The sequence below is a fragment of the Lindgomyces ingoldianus genome, assembly GCF_010093535.1.
Source record: "Lindgomyces ingoldianus strain ATCC 200398 unplaced genomic scaffold BDR25scaffold_29, whole genome shotgun sequence".
NCBI classification, from domain to species: Eukaryota; Fungi; Ascomycota; class Dothideomycetes; order Pleosporales; family Lindgomycetaceae; genus Lindgomyces; species Lindgomyces ingoldianus.
In genome coordinates, this window is record NW_022985190.1 from 734,134 (window position 1) to 756,736 (window position 22,603).

Sequence of the window (22,603 nt, forward strand, 5' to 3'; positions counted from 1 at the left end):
TTCTCTCCCGAATTCTAGCTCTGATTTCTTTCTCTCTGGCTCTTGTAAGATCTGATCTGTGTTATTCAAAATTCTTCTACTCTTGGAGTCGGTTGGTCTTATCTAACTTGTCCAACTTTCCATGACCGGACCTACCTAACTTGAACGATATCCTCCTTACCTTAGAGTACTTTCAGCTTTTTATTGGATTTTATTTTTTGTTGGCCCTCTTCAGAAGTAAGTCACCAACAAGGCCGTGATATTTGCCGTGAAGGGAAGCTTGGGCATAGCGGGACAAGTGTGGTAGCTACGAGCGCTAATCCAATGTTAGCTTTCCATTCACACAACAAATACAAAAAAGCCCTTACCAACATGCTACACTTTTACGAAACCAACGAGGCACTTTATGAAGCCAGCCAAGAGACAACATCCCGGGACCGGCCTCCCCAATTGAACCAGACCGTGTGCGGTTGTTGGAGTGGTAGCGGTTGCAATCACATAGTTGATGAGGGAGTGGATAGTGGGAGAAGTAGTAGTGAAGACGGTGCCTCGACACAAATGCTAGAAACGCTTGGTGTTGCTTCTGACCATTCCGAGATAGATGAGGTATTTCCTCCCTGCTCAGACGACCCCGAAGAACATGTGAGCTTGGAATCCTTTGCGGCCCAACGGTCATCATTCTACCCCGAAGAAGAAATCCGGGAAATTCGAACAAAATTCGGAGGATTCTTGAATAGCACGGAGGGCTTCCGACTCAGCCAGCATGCGATTGGTATTGAGGAACGACCCATGCACGTGCATCGAGTGCATATTCTCCTCCACGACGGCGATGACGCAGCGAACAGCATGAGAAACGAACCAAACAGCAGTGACGACCACAGCATTGTAACTTCAGAAAACATGAGTGTTCGTTGTATGTCCCCTGGACCGGGCCTAGGGTCATGGATTGAGGACCGGGTGAACGGATACCACTTCCTAGACTCCCCTCTTCGACTCACTCCGCAACGCCGATACTGTCGAGGGTTGGTGGCATCGCATCTTGTTTTGCGGGACGACATGGTGTGCGCCGAATCTGCTGAGGGCTTTCTTGAGGATAGTTCTAAGTTTGGTGGCTTCCGTTGAGATACGAATGTTGAAGAAGAGAAACATCTTTGAATGTCGACACTCGAAACACCTTGTGACCGACTGTCCTTAAACTAGTTCCTTATTTGGCTCGGGATCATGTTGGTGATATCAAACCAGGAAGTTGGGCGAAATTGTATTGATTCGGGCAGGGTTTGGTCTCTCTTTCGATTCCTTTGGGGTTATCAGGGTATCAATCTTAAGGACGACACTAAATTGGAAAATTTCTCTTTTCTGCACAGGTTTAGTTGGCCAAAGTCTTCTCCAGACACTTGTGATTCGATGTGAACCCGATTGAAATTGCTGAGTCCTGGCAACCTGAGATGGCAATCCATTACAACGAAACAAGTGCCCAGGTGAGATTGGAGCCCAGAAATCTATGGTATTCGGTCCTTTGGGTTGGAAGGAAGAATCGGGAGATCCAAAGCCGTTTCGAATAGGAAGGGAAAGTGGTCGTGCGTGCCCTTACTATACTCATCACTTGGTCTATGCGCAACATACTGCTTTCTCATCAGGTCTGGCCAGAATTGTTGAATACCGTCCAGGTGCTCAATGGAAGGCGAGACTTGTGACTTTGACTTGTGCAGAACGCGTGCTCGAGTTATTTGACGATGAAAGGGGTTGATTCCGCTGGCTTGGCCACGAGTCCACGACGGACGCTTGCTATTGAACGTTTGAAGAATACGAAGGCGCGTGCACTGGTCCATGCCAAAATGAATTCGCACGGCCGTGAAAATGAGGTTTGAGGCATTATTCACCATTTCGAGATGAGGGTGCTTTCGTGACTCCTGAACACATCAAAGAAAAATCGCGAGCATCAGATGGACATCTCTAGCTAGTTTGGTCGGCTCATTGCAGCGGTCAGGAATGCAATTCGCTCATCAACCCGCATGGCGTCCGGGAATGGGAGTGTTTTGTGCGTCCGTTGACCAGCCACGTCCATTGGAAACGGCGCAGATCCCCAAGTGTCCGCTCACCGACGGGTTCCCAGCGAAAGTCTCCTCTGGCCGCATCTGCATAGCATCGTCCATGTCTCTGTCATCAGACCCTCGACTGGTCCCTCTCACCTTACTTAACACGTTGATTCCGTGCTAGCAGGAATCGTCGGTGGCTGACTGGCTGCGGCGTCGAAGGCTGAGTCCACCTGTCCAGCTTCGAGCGCTCGTCCTCGCAACTAAATATCGCTTATCAGGGTTCCAGCTGGAATGACTTCGATGCCCCGGATTACACCACCCCTTTTGCTTCTGTATTATTTATATCTTCTAAATAGACTAGACTGGGCACGCATACGCTGTTCTACTATCTTTCTCAATCCGCTCCGGGTCTCTCCCTGATCTGTTCAGCATCGCGCGCTGCTATCGAGGCCTGGCTTGTGAAAGTCCAGAATCCCTGCATTCAACAAGACCACCTCACCCCATACTACGCTATCCCCCGAGCCTCCGGAGCCTCAATCGACAGTATTAAGCCTCCAAGCGACGTTAACAACGACCTGAACTCAGGCCGTGGAACCAAATTGCGCTATTCGCTTTGTGGTACACCTCTTGGTTGAATCCGCTCGCATCCACGGTTCAATACGTCACTGTGTGCTGGGCATGAAAATATTCCTGCTTGACACACCGTACACTGTAGTCTTTCACATGAAGATACCTCTCCGAGGATCAATTCCTCAGAGGGAGACTTCTCGGGTGAGATAGTCAACTGTCGTGTGCTCGTTGCGGCCTCGACCGACCGGTAAGGTATGCATTACTCGTCATCATTATCAACCCTTACAAAAGAATCTGCTTTAACATGTGCACAGTTCAGCACAGCAACTCTACGGCAACCCCTCGCACGATATATATCTACGAAATACACATAGTGCACAGCCGAACCACGAATACGTGTGGAAGCGGTATTTGGGATCCGAACGAGGTCTGGTCGCAATTGAAATTGACGGGCAAAGGGGACCTTCGTAGTCCGCTAGACTGAGGACTTGCAACGAGGCGCGGAGCCTCACTCCGGACGCAACAACTGTCTCCCGATTTCACCCGATAACCCCTTTCCCCGCATTCCAGCTGCGCATCCGCACGCCTATCCCACGAGTTTGCCTTGCACTAGTCGCGGATAGTCGACTAGTCCAGTCTCCACGGACAGCCGACAAGTCAGTCCTACTGTGACAGGACTTGGTAGTGTCAGAGTCACCCCGGGCCATGAGCATAAAGGGGCCTTGATCGACAAATCACATTGGATAGTGATATAATAATCCAAAATGTCCTCAACACCCCCAAGACGTGTCGAGGTCGAGCCCGTCGAGACTACTGTTAAGTTCTCAAATGGTCATACGCGAAGCCAAACAGAGAGCCTTAAGCCTCGACGTCGATTCCCTCCTGAACTGGTAGAGATCACCACCAAGTATAGCCGTCGGCTTGCCCCTGAACCCGTTGGGACTACAGAAAGATCGAGTCGACGTCTTGCTCCTCAACCCGTGGAAACCACAGTGAAAAGCTGCTGTAACAAAGATACACAACAGCTCACAGGGAACACTGGGAGGAGGTTCAAACCGGAACCTATAGAGACAATAGCCAGTAGCAGCCGCAAGCAGGAAGGAGACAGGCCACGAATCGTGGAACAATCTTCATCCAAGCTAAAGGAGGAGGAGCAAAAGCGAGAACCACGAAGATTTGCTCCCCAACTGATTGAAACCGCAAAACGGTCCCGCAAAGCGGGCGACACAAACCCTGCTATTCTGCCTTCTGATAAGACGGAGGCTATACCTGGCGACAGCACCCAGAGTCTAAAGAAGACGCGAATCCAACCCGCTCCAGCTCCACCTGAGAACACGCCAATCGCCCCCACCACCCAAAACCCATTATTCCTAGAAATCGAACGTGGTTGTTCCCCGTTGCTAAGACGTCGCCTTAGCTCTCGCTCCAGTACACGGTCGCACCACTCTTTCAGGGTGCCGGAACTCGACCCAATTGAGTCGTCTGAGTCGGATGGTTCAAACCCACCATCCCCATCAACGTCTCCTTCTGTCACTTCCGATCACTCGTACATGTACAAAGAGGCGACGCGGATGCGGGAGAGTGTTGATGACAGAGTCTCTGGATATCTGCTTGAACTGGCTGCAAGAGCAGCCGAAAAACAACTCCGGGAGCAAGCAATGGCAGCTTTCCCAAACGACGAGCACCACGAACCGGTAGATCACTTCATAGACCGTGACCAGTCTGAGTCAGAGCAGGACATTAAACGCAGACGGGAATCGTCTTACACTGAAGTCAATTGGGAGTTGGTTGCCATGCAACGGCACCGGGAGAAGCGAGAACAGCAACAGGCAAGTGAGAAAGAAAAGAAGAAAAAGCGAGAGGCTCAAATAAATAAACCATGGGGCAACGCAGCTGCTTTTTTTGACGCTTCCTCGAACAACAACATTGTTGGGGGATGGCAGAAGGACGGCGAGCTGGACCAGATGCGGAAAGGCGCACGGCCTCCCATGCTAGGTGGTGACATTAGGTTTCCTCGATGCCCATCTCCCGAACCAGCCCGCTTTGACCCGACACAAGGATCACATGCTCTGAAAAGTGCGATGTGCTACCTGACCGAGCAAAGCCAGCAAGCAGAAAATGGAGAAGGTCTTTGGTGCGGACAGGACAAACCTAGCAAAGGGCCATCCCTTTGGTCGAACGCAGGTAGCCGACCTCCGAGCCGCAACGGCTTGTGGGGTGGTTGTTGTGTTAATTCTGGTCTTACTCCTCCAAGAGGACCGACCGGTATTCTCACCCCTAAGGTCGAGAACGACAACCCTCTAGATACACCACACTCCACACCAGCTCTCGCCCAACTGCCACCTACCCCACCGGCTTCTAACCCGGACATTGCGAGTATAGACGAAAAATTAGCCACTGAGCTTACAATTGAGGAAGAATTTGGTGACGATTTTGTAACTCAGGTGTACAACTATCTTTCATTGGGATATCCATCTATTGCATGCACGTTTGATGAGGAGCTAGCCAGGATCTCTCGAATAGAAGTGTCCGAACTTAGGCAGGACGATCATCTGGCAACATCAAGAGGATATATACGGTTAGGGGAAGATGGAAACCTCAAAGGCGTAGGAATTACCGAGGAGACATGTGTGCGATGGCGAGCGTTGCGAGTGTACATTCACGAGTGGGCAAGACAGCAACCACGGATGGTCGCTGGTGGTGATACTACAGCTCAAGCGATTGGAACGGCTGCAAGAAGAGGAAGCTGGGCGTTCTAGAGAGTCACCGTGCTTTTGTTCAGTAAAAACTGAAATCGTTTCAGCGCATATTCAAGCGATGTTTAAATATCTACGCGATGCTTATTCCTTTTACTTCGTTTGTTTGGTCCTGTTAACGCAGGCGTTCGCATAAAGGCAATGACCTGGGAGGGTACTCAAACTCGTATGTTTAGTTTTGTTCTTTTCCACTTCATCGTATATAGTATTATGAGTCTCGGACTTGATCCAAATCGACGTCCAAGCCTTTGAACAACGCCTCTGCAACTTTCATCTACTGGAAATTGGTGAAACTGATGCCATTCGTCGGAACATATGAGCGATGCGACACCGAGAGTCGCATCCATTGTGAGCGACAGTTGAAGAAGCATGAAGCTTCTGAGACATGTTAACTACTATGGTCTGTGGCCAACTCGCCATCCATCTCCGTGTCCTGGTTGGAAGTTGATCGTTTATTGAGGCGCGTGACATACATGCAGGGAGCACGTGGAGGCCGTGGGGGGCCTCCCGCCAAAAGTTTTGCTTGGCGTAGTTTCTCTTTTGAGATGTTTCTTTTTTTCCCCTTTATCATTGACATCTCCCCTGTTATTCTCTCGCAACGCAATTTTCCCCACAGAGCACGCGGTCCTGCGGCTGGATATCAGTGCATCATGACCTTACTTGCATATTGTATCACCTCACCGCGTGGGCATGCGTGATGGTGCCTTTTTACAACTCTAGCTGTTCTCCAAGCAAAATGTTAGCCTCTACGGTGGGCACCGAGCGGCTCGACTTTTGAGTGCAATACCGAGATTGATATGCACCCAATACCAGCTTCGAGAAGAGTATTTTGTTGCGAGCTGTCTTGTCGGTTTAACATTATTGCCGATGCTTTCTCAGGTGCTAATTTCAACATCTACTTCGGATTCGTGCTTCGTAGAGATACAGTACTGTGTACTACCGCATACCAGTCTTCTCTTAGAAAGTTTTTTAAACACTATTCGCTGACCTTCCGTTTCAGTTGCGGCGCGATGGTCTTCACGAAGGCCGCACCCGTTGGTTTGGTGTTGTGTCTGTTGTCGCGAGAGGCTTCTCTCTTGCAGGGGACCGGGTTCGGCTACTGTCATCCCACGCCTCTCGCCAGAGTGCAAGCATTGCTTGTTCTCGCTCACCAATAATGGGCCTTTCATGACCCTTCTCGTTCCCTAGCTCCTGGTACCTGGCCGACAAAAAACAACTGCACCTTGTCAACTCTAGCAATGCTCGTGAAATTGTTGGCCAACCCCCGTGGCGTTGTGAGCTTGATAGAGCGGCGGCTGCAGGTGGCTTCCTAGGAACGTGGTGCAGATAGCCCTTCTAATGGGCGACTATTAGAGATTGCAGCTATTGGTAAAATATGGGCTGAGAGCGGCAGTTGAGATCGTCGTTAGAAGAAATGCCTGGAAGCTAATCTAGTTGGATAGCCACATTTCCTTTTGGAAGTTCAGCATGTCCCTAAATTCCCGAGGAAAACAGAAGCCTTCTCCGTCTCTAGCTGCGAGACCATTTTCCACAGCACACTCGCTTGTGGGGGTATCCTCCGTCTCCTCAAAGCTATCCACAGCTCATAGATAGCAAGAATAATAGTGTGTGGATTCCCCAGGTTTACCCTCCGCCCAGGCCTGTCACCATCATCACAGTCATGGCTATCCTACCTTGACTCCATTATATCTTCGGGGCTTCCTACATACCCGTCCTCATACATGCGTCCAAGCTTTAAATAAGCTAGTCCCCTCATTCCCCCACCAACTCAGCTCGTAACACTCATTCTTCGGTGTATCTCTAGCAGTGTATCTCTCCCTGTCTATCTCTTGGCTGTTTCTTCTTCAAAACGCCGCCATGGGAGGTCAAGGTTTCGAAGTTAGCTTCCAGCATATGTTGGAGGCGCAGTCATGGACTCTATACGGTATTGGCATGTTTATCATTGCACTCCGGGCGTAAGTGGCACCGTGCAAATGCTGCAAACTTGAGAGAAGCGAGAGATTCTAACGTCTTAACTGCAGGTATGCTCGATGGTACAGAGTTCGAAGTTTCACCCTTCTAGCTCCAGATGACTGGATAATGGTGACAGTGGTGCCCGCGCTTTATACAGCGCTAGTGGTTTGTCTGAATGTCATTGTAACGGGTGGCGGAAGCAATTTATATCTTCCTGAGGAATTTGCTACATTTACAGAGGCTGATATTGAGGGGCGGATTAAGGGGTCAAAGATTGTCGTTGTTTCTGAGCAGGTGGGTATCCATGCCTCCTAGGGGAGGGAAATAATCAACTTTCTGGCTGACGTATGACGACAGGCAATGCTCAACGTCATTTGGGCGTTGAAATGCTGCATGCTTTTTATGTTTGCTCGAATGACTGTCGGCACAAAATACAGACCGTGGGTCACTTACTTGGCGATCTACGTCGGCATCGGATGGGTTGCTATCGAGGCGGCCTTCTTTACCTCTTGTCGCCCTTTTCGGGGATACTGGGGAATGCCACCCCCAGATCCGCAATGCACGACTCTACAGCATTATGCAATTGTCCAAGCAGTGTTCAATTTGAGCAGCGACGTCGGCATGCTTTTAATTCCGCTGCCAATAGTCGTCTCTCTTTCGCTTCCCCTGAAGCAGAAAATCGTGCTGGGTATCGTCTTTAGCATGGGTATCTTCGTCGTAAGCACTACATACCTTACCCTATAGAATGGCCCCCTTTTGTTAACTCCTGGCTAGATCCTAGCAGCCATCCTAACAAAATTTTACAACCTCTCTGATGTCTACGATACATCGTACATGCTATGGTATACCCGCGAAGCCTCGGTCGCCGTCTACGTCGCCAATCTCCCAGGTATCTGGCCGCTTCTCCGCGAACGCATCCACTTCCTCCGCAACGCATCATCCGCCAGTTCGGGCCTCCCAGAGTACCGCAACGGGCCGTCGAGGATAACGCTCGGGTCCCGTGCGCGCAAAACAAGCAGCAGCGTCAAGGTCACTGATATCGAGCTTGGGCGACGCAGTTTCAGTAAGAGTACGACTAAGAGCGTAACATCCCAGCATGCAAAATCGGGGTATGAGGAAGAGCCGGGGTTGAAGCACTTCGGCCGTGAGTTGAAGCAACTCGCGACAATGAGTCGCCGCAGTTTAGACTCTGATGAGCGTGTGTTGCGGGATGATGGGAGTACGAATGGTGGTGGAGGCGGCTGGGGCAAGGGTATGAATCTGGAGGTGCATATTGACAAGACGATTGTGGTGAATCGGGAGAGCTATGATGGCAGTGCGGGACACAATCTTGGGACTGAGCGGTTTGAGTCTTGGCAATATGAGGGGATGTCTGCGCCGAAGGTAAGGATTGAGGGCCCGGATGGACAGGTTGTGAGTAAATGAGGTGATGGTGTAGAGGCTTGTGGGTTTCTTAGAGCGGCAAACGCCTTTCCTCGGTTACACTTTGCGCTTTTTGCTTTACTTTCCTCGATCAATAGTAAGTTACATAGGCATGACATGATATCCGGTGGTGCTGGGTTGGTTATATGAGCTCATAAAGATTTTAGGAGCGTGGTGTTACGGATTATATTGATTAATTTTATCCTCGTTCGAGAGATTCGTACACCAAGAGTAGAACTGGAGCTGTTGGACAGACTAAACCTGGGCCTGTAGTGTTCATCCGCTGCCTTGCAGGAGTGGAAACTGTTGATGAATTGGTTCACACAGTCACGGATTAGATTTACTAATATGCTAACTGTTACGATAAAAGTGAACTCTATTGCGACGTCGACCACGAAGCGAGCCCAGTCGAGGGAATACAAATGCTCTGCCATTCAAGCCTATGTGCCACAGCTCTAATTCAATAAATCCTCATAGTAAACGCACTATTTCCCTCTTTCCCCACCCTTCTCACCATCAACGTGGCCATCTGTACGTAACAGAGTAGTTTTTGAGGCTGTACAGTGTACTGTACTATTTAAGTAGATAAGAGAGGGTAACTAGCAGTACACTATAACAGGTAAATTCATAGGTTGTACTATAACATACACCACAGAAAAGTTGCTTACACACCTAAGTTGCTTACTTTTACTAAGACCCTACTAAACTACTCTTCCTACACTAATGCATTCCTAACAACACTACTTAAACATGCTAAAAGAATATTAAATATAGCTTACACTTTTAAAGTAATATACTATAGTTATATATAAAGTTTTTAAAAAAATAATAATAAATAACTAATATACTAAATAACTTTTATAAGCTAATTTTATAGCTAACTTATAAAAGCTAAGTAATGTACTCTATAGACAAGTTACTTACACACCTAAGTTACTTACTTTTACTAAGACTCTACTAAACTACTTTTTCTACACAAATGCATTTCTAATAACACTATTTATTATAACTTTTATAGTAAGGCTTTATTCTAAGCCTTATCTAACTACTACTAGAACCTTTATGTTATAGTATTTTTTTTTATATTTAAGTATGTTGTTGTTTTTAAAGTTTATAGAGTTACTATTTTAAAAATTTATTTAAAGTAGTTTTTTTTATTTATCTAAAGTGTTAATGTTTCTATATTATGTAGTCTTCTATAATGTAGTCTTAGTTTTCTACTCTTCTATAGTAAAGTAATTAACTGTTCTATTGTTAGGCTTTCTACTAGAAGTAGTAGAAAGCGCATTCTACTTAGTAGTTGCATTCTGTCTATAGTATTTATTTGTGTAGTAGGGCTGTTCTACAGTATATACACTCTAGGCTTTTCTATGTAGTAGCCTATCTGTCTATTTTCTTAGTTTTCTTTCCTTAGGGTGTGCTTCCTGTAGGCTACTATCTAGCTTAGTGCTTTGTTAGCTAATAGCTTCTATAATACTTATTTATACAAAGATACTATGTTATAAAGCATTTACTTCTACTAGTTCTTACTGCTATTAGTTATTATTATGTTTATTATAAGTACTTACAGGTTTTTATTATCTGTATAGAGTGTTTCTTATACTAGTAAGTAGTTTCTTAGTAGTTTCTACTTCTATAAAGAATGCATTTACGTTTATTATTTTATGTTATTAATTCTTTTTAAAAGATAACTATTAATAGTAGTAAAGTACTTACTTTTTTTTACTTAGAAGTAAGACTTAAAATCTATGAAAAAGCTATTTAAGTTTTTAGTTTTAGTTTACTATATTTTTAAAAAAGTTTTATTAATTCTTTTTTATTAGTATATAGTATTAGACTCTAGCTATTATAAAAATAGCTGTGTATAATTCTATATTATTTCCTACTAATGCTTAGTAATATAGGATGCTACAGTGTTGTAGTTTATGCTTACCTAAGCATATCTAGTAGGTTCTTTATAGAAATCTTCTAGCTATTTTTCTAGCTAAAGTTTTATATGTTTAGTTACTAAGAGAGAATTATTTCTTTTTTTTAAGTATGCTTTTAATGTATTCTATAGTCTAGGCTATGATTTAGTAGCCTTTATAGACTACAGCTTATTGCAGCGCTTAGTATAAGTTATAGTTATTATAAACTTCTATCTTCTAATATTCTTTAAAGCATTATATAGATTTATAGTTTTCTTTACATCTTTAGTAAAGTTCTTAGTTAAGTTATTTTTATACTTTAAGCTTTTATTACTACTATAGTGTTTCTATTCTTCTTTTTTTTAAAGTTTAGGTAATTTTTTTAAAAATAACTTACTTTTTTATAATTTAAATAAGCTTTTTTTAATATTACTTTTTTTAAAGTAAAGAGCTTTTATTTCTTATTTCTTTTTTATTAAAGGTGTTATTTCTTTTACTTTTTTTATAGCTTTAATTTTACTAAGGTTTATTAGCTTTTTTTTAAGTAAGTAAGTTTTTTATTTTATTTTAAAGTAAATATAGTTCTTTATCTGTCTGTACGTAAGTACAGCTGTGTCTGTACACGCGTACAGCTAAATTAGGTTGCCTAAAACGTTAGCTATCTAGCCTGTGCGTTAGGGCTATGTGTACTTAAGAGCCCTTTTTCTTTGTATAAAAAAAAGTAGTAGTTAATAATAAAATTTTTTTTACCTACTTACTTCTTAGTACACCTTTTAGGTGTATGTTTATTTAATTAAACCTAAGTTAACTAACACTAATTAGTTTATTAATAAACTATTTACTACATGCGTAGCTACGCAGAGAATATTATCCTTAATAGACAGATTTATAAAGATTAATAAAACTGCTACTATATAAAAAGCTTACTCCCACTGCGTGCGTAGCCACATAGAGAGGGTGTAAATAAGCCTTATACACGCCCCTAGATTAAATAATTACATAAAGACAAGATTAGCAACCTGCTGCGTGTGTAGCTACATAGAAAAGGCTTACTACTAAGCCTTTATGCGCCCTAGAGCCTCTTATTAATACAGGCTATATAACTACTTGCCTACTGCGTGCGTAGCTATGCAGAGGAGATAATATAGGCTGCATAATTAGAAACCTACTGCGTGCGTAGCCACGCAGAGGAGGCTCCTTATTAGCAGCCTGCCTTGCTAACACCCTCCCCCCCCTAAGAACAGCTATACAAACACACAACTAGCACCACCTACCCCCCCTAGACAACAGCTATACAAACGCAACTAGCCTCCCCCCCTCTTCTAACAGCTGTATAAACAAGCAACTAGCCCCCGCCCTCGAGCTAACCTGCTACTCCGCACAACAGCTTGCTCTTTAAGAGCTACTGTACAGTTAACTACTACTACCTAGACAACTGCTGTATAAACGCAACTAGCACCTACCCCCCCTTCTTAATTAATTGCCTACATAAGAGGTAATAACTAACTAACACCTTTTCTTCCTCCTCTACTCTACCCCCCTAGGGATTAATTGCCTGCATAGAAGGTAATTAACTTACACTTTTTCTAAGCTATAGTGTCTTTATACACTTTATATAAAAAGTTATTAGAGGTTATACATGTGTCTAAAATAATTTTATATAAAGAGGTAGATTTAGATCTTTTATATAATAAAATAAATATAGACTCTCTTTTACTAAAATAATAAGCTTTATATATAGTATATATCTTCTTAGACATGCATAAGCTGCTAAAAGAAAAGTATACACTATAAAAGTAAAATAACTTTAAAAGATAAATAACACATAATTTTAATAACTTTTTTTATATAGTTAGGCAAGAACTTTTTCTTACTCTAGCTAAGCATAGGCACTATCTTAAAAGTAAGTTGAATTATACATAAGCTAAAAAGCTAAAAGATATTATAAATAAAAAAAGCACTAAAAGTTAGCTTTAAAAAAAAAAGTAAAAAAGTAAAAAAAAAAAAAAAAGTAGAATTAATACATAGATAAGTAAGTAACTTTATAAAAGTAAAAAGTTACTAGTGTTTATATATAAGTACAGCTATGTCTGTACACGCGTATAGCTAAATTAGGTTACCTAAAATGTTAGCTATCTAGCCTATATGTTAGAAGCTATATGTACTTAAGAGCTCTTTTTCTTTGTATAAAAAGAGAGGGCAGTAGTTAATAATAAGAAGATCTTTACCTACTCACCTCTTAGTACGCCTCTTAGGCGTACGTTCGTTTGATCGAACCTAGGTCAACCGACAGTATCTTTTATTTTCTCTCTTTTTCTTAAGTTCTCTTTTACAGAGATAGTTATTATATAAAGTTACTACTTTAATAAATTTAACTAGCTTTTTTAGCTCTTTTTTTTATAAAAGAATTTATCTTTTACTAGGTTTTTAAGTTCTTTTAGTTAGTCTATTTATATTAAGCTTAGTATTCTCTAAATCTTACTGTGTATGCCTAAACTAAACCTTTTTCTTATTAAAGATTATTTATTTTGTCTACTACTATATCTCTTTTATTAGCTAGACTATAAATTACTATAAGTGTTAAATAGGCTCTAACAGCTAGCTGCTTATAGTATAAGCACTTAAGTAGCAAGAGTAAGAGTAGTGTACAGTGTGCACAGCGTATAAGGTAGGTAAGGTAAGAGTAATATGTTTTTAGTTCTATTACTCTTATCTTTTCTCTGTATAGAGGAAAAGAGAGATATTTAGATATTTACACATAAAGGTTTACATATAAGCATTATATAATATAAATATGTAATTTTACTTATGCATAATTGCTTATATCTAGGCTGTAATGCTACTACTGTGTATAAACACTAGCAACTTTTTTTTTATCTAAAAAGTTGCTTTTTATACATGTTACTTCTTTTTTATTTATGTAAGTTTATTTAATTATGTTTTACTTTTACTTTACTTTATTTATTAAGACTTACTTTAGTAATGCTGTACATTAAAATAAGCTAGTTACACTATGTAAATAGCTTTATAAATAGTGTAAAGTATTTTAAGCTATTATTATTTAGCCTTTATACACTTACTTTATAAGTAATTTAGTAGTATATAAACTATTTTATGTAAAGTTTTATACTAGAATAGTATAAAATCTTTATGTAGGCAGGTGTGTAAAAAGGTGTATATAATAAAGGTTTTTTTTTTTTTTACTTTTTTTTCTTTATCTTTTACTTTTTAAGCTTTACTATATAATTCTCTAGCTTTTTTTTTTTATATAGTGCTAACAGTAACAGATACTCCTGCCTGCACACACACACACACACACACACATACACACACAGAGAGAGATGTCTCTCTAGCCTTCCTTCTTTACCTCTAGTGCTGTTAGTGCAGGCGTCTTTAACATTCTTATATAGTCTAGCAGCCTAGAGCGCATTTATGTTACTTTTTTAACTAGTTTTACTACTAATTAGTAGTTTATTTAGTGTTTTAGTATAAATATATAGATCTTTTAGCTTTTTTACTTTCTTTTTATATAAAATGCTAATTATAAATAGGCTAAAAAGTAGCATATAGTAGCTTTACTATTTTATAATATTAATATTATCTTGCCTACTAGCACTAATCTATAGCTATAAGTAGTAAAGGTTATGTATTATAAAAAGTACTTTTATATAGTTTTAGTTTAAAGTTATAGTTAAGTCCTAGTAACTTTATACACTTATTATTATAGTAGCACTACTAGTGCTTTTTATTATTAAGTATTATATATTAGCTAACTTCTAGGCTAATGCCTACACCTTATGTGTATAGCAGAGCTATAGTCTGCATTATAACTACTATATATAAGGGGTAGTAGCTTTTTCTTTTTTTATATACTAAATAAATAAACTGTTTTTTTTTTACATATTTTTCTTTTTTAATCTTATAATAAGAAAAATAAATGTGTATAATAAAAAAAAATAAAAAAGATAAGCTTTATATAAAAGTGTTATTAGTCTAGTTAGTCTAAAACATCTTTGCGCATAAAATCTAGCTAGTCTACAAATGCTTCTACCTAGACAAAGAAGCAGTTAGTTAAGACTAATAATTAAAAAGCCTAATTTAGTGTTTTTTTTATATATGCATTTACTAAGTTATCTTTACTATTAATTTACTTTATTTTAGTAATTTCCCTTTTTTTATATAATTTATAAAGTAATATAATATTAATTATAAGTTACTTTTTACTAGTAGTGCTTAGCTTAACTAAGTAATTATATAAAAACTTTAAATTTATATAAATTACTACTAAAATTAGTAGTAGTTTAAGTGTTTATATAATTTACTATAAAGTTATACTAAAAGTAATTATATTATTAAACTTTCTAACTATTTTATATAGTTTACTAGTAAATACACTTTTAGTTACTCTTTTACACTTAGTAAAATTCTAGTGTATAATGTTACCTAGTATTTTAAAGTAGTTACTTTACTTTATATAGTCTTTATTACTTAATATAATTAAAAATTCTAGCTATAAGCTAAGGTTTTTATTATTAGTAAATAATCTATTTATAAAAATAAATAGCTTTATATAATTAAGTTATAATAGTAGAAAAGTAAAACTACACTTACTATTATCTATCTGCTATTAAATTTATGTATTAAGTGTGTTAATATTATTATGTAAAGGGTCTATAGTTTATGCAGTAATAAATAAGTTAAATGCTGCCTTTAGTTAACATATAGATATAATATATACTCCTCTTACATATTACTTAATATATTATTATGCAGCATCTTTATTCTTTAAGTTAATTATATAAAGGTAGCTTACTTATCTCTTCTAAGTAAAAACTACTATGTTATGTGTAAGTTTAATCTTTTACTATTAAACTTAATAAGCTACTTTTTTACTAAAATAGTTTTACTTTTTATATAAAACTTTACTTTTTATAGTTTTTTTTTTCTTTGTGTAAAATCTTTTATTATAATGCTTAAAGTATTATTTATTTATAAGCTAGTAATACTAAAAGTGTGCTCTTCTTTATTAGTAATTAAAAAGTAAAGGTTATATAAAAAGATATGTATACACAGCTTTTTTTAATAGTAGTTATAGTATGTTTTAAACTAATACAGTCCTAATTTAGCAGCTTTATACAAGAGTTGTACAACCTAGAGTAGTATATTTAGTAGAAAGCTTTAGCGCATCTTCTTTAGTAGCTTTGTGTACAGTGTGCGCATAAGCTTATTTATTACTTAGATATATACTTATATAATATTATATAGTTTAAAATGCATTCTATATATAGCTTTTAAGCTTACTTTTATAGCTAAAAGTAGTCTTTAGCTTATTTTCTAAATAGTTAGTAACTAAGTAAAAATTTCTTTTTTTTTTATCTAAGTAGCTAGTAAACACTAGGCAGGATTTCTTATATAGTTAAGTTATTTTGCTTTTTACTTTTTATATAAAGTAAAGGTTAAAAATCTAACTTTTATGCTTTACTAAGTTATACACTATAACTTTAAAAGTGCTATTAGTAATTAAAGTGTCTATCTTTATATAGTTTAATTTCTTAAATAGTTTTTTAAGTATAGTAATTACACTATCTATATAAAGCTTAATAAATAAGGCCTAATTATCCTTTTTTTTAGGTTAGAAATACCTAGTCTAGACTTTATGTAGGTTTCTTTTACTTTTTACTTCTTCTAGTATTTATATCTTCTTTTTGCACTAGTGCAGCATTGCTATTCTAAGGGGCTTAGTCTATAGTAGGCTTTAGTTTTACCTTTATAACATTTTTATAAAGCTGTTTTTTTTCCTTTTCTTTAAAAGATTTTTTTATATAGGGATTAGTTTATCTAGGTTATTTATTATAAGTAGGTTATCTTTTTTTTATAGTATAGTTTAACCTGTGTACATTAGAGCTTTAGTAGGCTATTTTTTTTTAATAATAATATTTTTTTTTAATACTTTTAATTTTATATAGGCTAGTCTAGCCTTTTTTTTCTTTCTATGCTATAATCTTTAAGCTAAGAGGAAAGTTAAGAACTTTATATATTATAAAGCTATTATAAGTGTTAATTACATAATTAATATTTACTTTTACATAGTTTTTTTAAAGTATCTTTATTACCTTTTATATAGCGCTTGCTTATGTAATAATGTCTAGTAATAGCAAAAAGTCTAAGTTAATTTTTAAGTATGCTCTAAAAACTAGCAGTGTAGGTACTAGACTGTGCAGGCTAGCTGTGTTATTTAAAGCCTTAACTGCTATCTACAAGATAGCCTTATTATTTATATAGTTACCTAGCTTAGTCTTTAAGATGTTAAACACTTATTAAAAAAGTGTATGCACACACTTAACCTTTTTAACTGCCTAATGTGCTTTTATAGGCATCTGCCTATATATAGCTTCTATAATCTTTACATAAGCTTAAAAATCCTCTAAAGCAAAGTTTATACTAAGGTTATGCATAATATAGTCTAGGGGTTCTTAATAGGTGTTAATCTAGCATTTGCATAGTGCATCTTAGGTATCTTGTGTAGACATAGATGTAACGACCGGCTATCCAGGTGTTTCCTAGGCTGTCGTAGACTGGCCTAGACTGCACTAGGCAGTCCCGGACGACTCCCGAACTCTGCTGTTAACCCCGCACTTCCTAGACAATGCCTACCTCGCCTAAAAAGCCGGGCATCCTAGACAGGTAATTCTTTAAACTGGACCTACAGCATACTAGATCTGTCCCTACCAGCGCTGCTGTGCCTAGCTCTCTAGAGAAGTATATAGCTAGTTGTAGAAGCCCTCTTTAAATAGCAAAGGATTACCTTAGGAATTAAGCAGGTATTAATTATACTTCTATGTTATAGTTACACCTTTATTAGTTAATACACCTTTTAATTGCAAAGTGTATACTCTGTTTTTTATAATATAATCCTTTACCTACTTAATAATACCTAGCATAACTGTTGCTACCTAAGCTAGCGTTGTATAAGACTTATAGACTCCCTCTATAGACAGACTACCTAACAAAAAGAGGACATCTGCGCAACCCTTCTAGAGACTGCTACCCCTAGACCTTTTTACCTAAGCTAAGACACTCTTAAAGAAGATTATAATAAGTAATATTACTTAACTAAATGCTAAGATCTAACAAAAAAAACTAAGAAAGAAAGTAAAAAAAAAAAAAAAAAACTAAAATAACTTTAAAAGAACTAATTAAGGGAAACATTATAATCTTTTTAGGGGCCTTACAACTCCCTCTATAATAACCTAACCCCTGTAGGGCTAGGGCTAGCAGCCCCTCTATAGACGGCCACTAGCTAACCCTTATTGTTCCCACCTAGGACAGCCGCTCCTGTAGGCACCCTTTTTAGGCTACAGTTACCTAAGCCTAACTAACCCCTAAAGTTTAAAAGAAAGTCTTATAAGTAACTATAAGTATATATTAAAGGCTATAAAGAATACATCTAAAACCTTTTAGTCTTTCTAAATACAGCATTACAGGTAGAGTTCTGCCAGCGCTACCTAGGGGAGGACCCCTGTGACTGTTAGGATAGAGTAGTACGTGTAATCTCTATAGTTAACTACTTAACCTAATTACACTAGAGCTTTATAAAGGAAACACTGTTAAGCTTTTTTAAACATGCCTAAAAGAAAAAAAATTTAGCTAAGTAAAAGATTAAAAATATAAATTAAAGAAATTAAACTTTTACTAAACTCCTTAACTATCTTAAAACTTAGTAGGAAGATATTAACTCTATTAAAGCCTTAAATAACTTAAATTAGAACTTAATATATAACTTTTTTTCTACTCTAGACAGGAAAGTGTAGTACAGGCTAGACTTCTAACTAAAAGTGTAGAGTAGTCTCTTTAAATTAGAGACAGAGGCTAACTAGCACTAGCAGGTCCTCTAGGCAGGAGGGAACTGTGGGGGTAGCAAAAGGCCTCTAGAAGGAGCAGAACACCCCTTAGAAAGCTAGGCAAGTTATAAGAAACCTTAGAGCAACTAACACTAAAAAAATAATGTAAAGCTTTATAACTTTATAGCTGCTAAGCCTTAGAAGTTAGAAGCTAAAAAGGCATAAAAGGCTAAAAACTAAAAAAAAAGAGGCTGCTATAACTGTTATAAGTAAGGCTACATGCAGAGAAACTGCCCCCTTAAAAAGGACAACCTAGCAGGAAAAGCTGCGCCTTAGGACGCCCCCCCCTATGTCTTATAGGCTAGGTAGAATACTTAGAGGGGCAGAAAGCAGCAGCAGTAAGTACCTAGAAAGCTAGGCCTAGTGCTGTAAAGGTAATGCTTATATTTTTTTTAAAAGCTGTTAGAGGTCTAACCTTCTTTTACTACTACTAAGCTATAATAGACTCTAGGGCAGAAGTAAACTTCCTAGATTAAGACCTTACTAAATAAGCAGGTGTAGTAGTTAACCTAGTAGACCTAGGCTTTTTTGTATCTCTAGAAGGATAGCTATTAGAAGTTATAAAAAGGGCTAACATCTTTTACTATATTAAGAATAGTAGAAGGCAGTCTTAAGTAGGTAAATTTACTTTCTTTATAATAAAAATCTCTAGTTATAGTATAATATTAGGCATACTCTAGCTAGAAGAATAGAACCTAACTTTTAACTTTATGCGCAAGATAGTTTATTTCTAAAGATGCTGCTAACTTTATAAAAAGATTAGTCTAAACAGCCTAAAGGCATTTATAAAGGTACTAATAAACTCTAATAATAACATGTTTATAATAGTAATTACTTGCGCATCCTAACTAACCTTAGAGGAGCCTAGGCTGCTATTAGCATACTTTAAAAAGTTTTAAAAAGCATTCTTAGAACATAACGCCTTTTTTTTACCTAACTATAGCCTACACAAGCTTATAATTAACTTAGATAAGGGAAAAAAACTTTTATACAGCCCCCTTTATAGTCTCTTTGCTACTAAGGTAGAAGTCTTATAAAAGTATATCTAGACAAACCTAGAACAGGGATAAATACACTGCTTAATGTTAAGGGTAGAGGCCCCTATTCTATTTATAAAAAAGAAGGATAGAACACTTTAACTCTACATAAACTACTAGGGCCTTAATGCTATTATAGTAAAGAACTAACACTTTTTTCTATTAATTAGAGAATCTCTAGATTAATTAGGCTGCGCTAAAATCTACTCTAAACTAGACCTGCGCAACGCCTACTACTGTATTTAGATTAAGGAGGGGGATAAGTAGAAAACTGCTTTCTAGACCTGCTACAGCTATTTTAAATACACTATAATGCCCTTTAGACTTACAAACGCCCTAGTAGTCTTCTAGAGTTATATTAACTCTGCGCTATTAGACTTTCTTAATATATGTTATATTATTTACTTAAATAATATACTTATTTACTTTTAAAATAAAGTTAAGCATAAGAAGCATGTTTACCTAGTCCTATCTAGGCTTTTCTAGCATAAGCTATACACTAAGCTCTTAAAATGCAAATTTTACATAGATAAAGTAGAGTACCTAGGCTTTATTATTACCTTAAAAGGGGTCTAGATAAAGGAGGACTAAGTTAAAGCTATCTAAGAGTAGCTAATCTCTAGAACTATAAAAGAGATCTAGATCTTTTTAGAGTTTACTAACTACTACTAACGCTTTATAAAAAGATTCTTACAGATTGCTACTCTCTTACACTAGCTTACTTAATAACCCTAAGGTTTAGCTAAGAAAGGCTATTAGTAATATAAGAAAAAGTTTATTCTCTTAGCGCTAAGTCTTTAAGTAGTGTCTGCCTTTAATAAACTAAAGAGCAAATTTGCTAGAGGACTACTACTAGTACATTTTAATTCTAACCTGCACTGCTAGGTTAAAACTAATGCCTTAGGATATGCAATCTTAGGAATTCTAAGCTAGCCTAGGCTAGATAAGGCAGGAAAGGACTAGTAGCACCCTATAGCCTTTTTCTTGCGCAAAATAATAGTAGTAGAATGTAACTACAACACCTACAACAGTAAGCTACTTGCTATAGTAAAGAGCTTTAAACACTAGCGCCACTATCTAGAGAAAGCTGCCTATATAATAGAACTTCTAACAGACTATGCTAACCTCTAAAGGTTTATAACTACTAAGACCCTAACTAAAAGGCAGGCTTAGTAGGCAGAGTAAGTAGCTACTTTTAACTTCTAAATTTATTATTAACTAGGTAAGACTAACCCTGCTAATAGGCCCTTAAGAAGGCTTAATTATAAAAAGGGTAAAGAGAGTAATAATAAAGACAGCTTAGAATTACAGAAGTAGGCACTTTATAATCTGCAGCGTAAACTAGAGCTAGACAGGGCAAGATTACCCTAGGAGGGCCTAGGACAGCTAGGAATAGCAGCTGTTACCTAAGTAACTAGAACAAAAGCCTTAAGTACTGCTAGAATAGTAAATAAGACCTAAAGCCTAGAGAGCTCTTTAATAAGAGTAATTATAAAGGGGCTTAAAGAAGATCTGCACGCTAAAGGCGTAAAAAAGGCCTAGAAAAAAGATGTAAAAAACTAACTAGACTAAGTAAGCAAGTAGTTAGAAGAAAAGAAAAGACTTCTTACTTATAAAAAAAAGACTTATATACTTAAAAAAGTAAAAATCTAAGCCCTCTAGGCCTACTATAACTATCTTTTAGCAGGCTATTTTAGATTTAGCAAAACTCTTTATTAGGTACAAAAGGACTTTTATTAGCTAGGCATGCAGTAATACACTAAAGACTACCTTAGCACATGCTAGGCCTGCTGACGCGCGAAATCCCCTTAACATGCCCTATACAGGGAACTCTAGCCCCTCCTAGTCCCCTCTAGGATCTAGGAGGATATCTCTATAAATTTTATTACAGAGCTACTACCTAGCTAGTTAAATAGAAGGAGCTATAACAGTATTTTAGTTATAGTTAATTATTTCTTTAAAATAGCCTACTACATCTTTAGTAAGGGCACCTTAAAGGTAGCAGCTTTAGCTAAGACCTTTAGGCAGAAAATCTTAAGACTCTACAGCCCCCCCTTCTTTATTATAACAGACTAGGGAGCCCTATTTACATCTACTTATTAGAAGATGTTTATAGCCTGCTTAAAGATAAAAAGACTTTTTTTTACTACCTTTTACTTATAAACTAACAGCTAGACTAAGCGCTAAAACTAAACATTAAAGTAGTATCTCTAAATATACTGCAACTATAAGTAGAATAACTAGGCAGAGATTCTCTCTAACGCAGAATATGCCTACAACAACGCTGTCTACAGCTCTACAGGGATATTGCTATTCTAGGCTGTCTATAGAAAGGATCTGCTGTCCACAGACATGCTAAAATAAGCAAAGAAGGCTAGTATTTCTTTATAAGCACTTTAAGATAGTAATAAACTAGCCTAGACTAGGCAGAAGCTAGCTAAACACCTTAGGATAGCGCAAGAGTACTAGAAGTAATAGCATAATAAGACGCACAAACGCAAAATATACTTAGTAGAGGACTAGGTATACCTTAGCACTAAGAATATTACTACCTTCTAGCTAAAGAAAAAGCTAGATAATAAATATATAAGCCCTTAAAAAGTTTTTGCTATATATAAGACTTAATTTTACTACCTAGACTTACTAGCTAGCTTCTAGATCTACCTAGTATTCTATGTTAGCCTTTTTAAGCTAGCACTTTTAAGTTACCTATTACCTTGTAAACAACTCCTAGCTAAGGCAGTAATACCTTAAGCAGAAACAGATATATAGGACGTGGACTACATTATAGACTAAGAGCTGCATAAGGGAATATAGCTATACAGAGTACACTAGAAAGGGTTTAGGGAGGAAGATAACTAACTGCTCCTAGCAGAAGACATATCTAAAGGGGCTATAAATAAATTCTAGAGACAAGTAGGACTACTAGTATAAAAAAGAATAAGAAGAGGGAAAAGAAGGCTAAATTAGGCTAAAAAGAACTAGACTAAAAAAAATAAACCTAGACTAGACAACTTTATAGAAGCTTAGAACATTTAAAAA

The 22,603-nt window shown here is 37.8% G+C and overlaps 3 protein-coding genes across 3 annotated transcripts; all 3 read left to right on the plus strand.

Moving 5' to 3' along the window:
* Nucleotides 1-8: 8 nt before the first annotated feature.
* On the plus strand, nt 9-1,311 carry BDR25DRAFT_267112 (uncharacterized protein). The gene is made up of 2 exons (XM_033687033.1): nt 9-216; nt 311-1,311. Exon 2 carries the CDS (start codon nt 352-354, stop codon nt 1,099-1,101), a length of 750 nt encoding a protein of 249 aa, XP_033544423.1. The 5' UTR covers nt 9-216; nt 311-351; the 3' UTR covers nt 1,102-1,311.
* A 2,038-nt stretch (nt 1,312-3,349) lies between these two features.
* On the plus strand, nt 3,350-5,344 carry BDR25DRAFT_234342 (uncharacterized protein; the record flags this gene model as incomplete). The annotated part of the gene is made up of 1 exon (XM_033685477.1): nt 3,350-5,344. One exon carries the CDS (start codon nt 3,350-3,352, stop codon nt 5,342-5,344), a length of 1,995 nt encoding a protein of 664 aa, XP_033544424.1.
* A 1,869-nt stretch (nt 5,345-7,213) lies between these two features.
* On the plus strand, nt 7,214-8,224 carry BDR25DRAFT_205502 (uncharacterized protein; the record flags this gene model as incomplete). Its single annotated transcript, XM_033684456.1, has 4 exons — nt 7,214-7,296; nt 7,363-7,588; nt 7,652-8,011; nt 8,069-8,224. Coding segments are annotated over 4 exons (825 nt in total), but the record flags the coding sequence as incomplete, so codon positions are not given.
* Between the last annotated feature and the right edge of the window lie 14,379 nt (nt 8,225-22,603).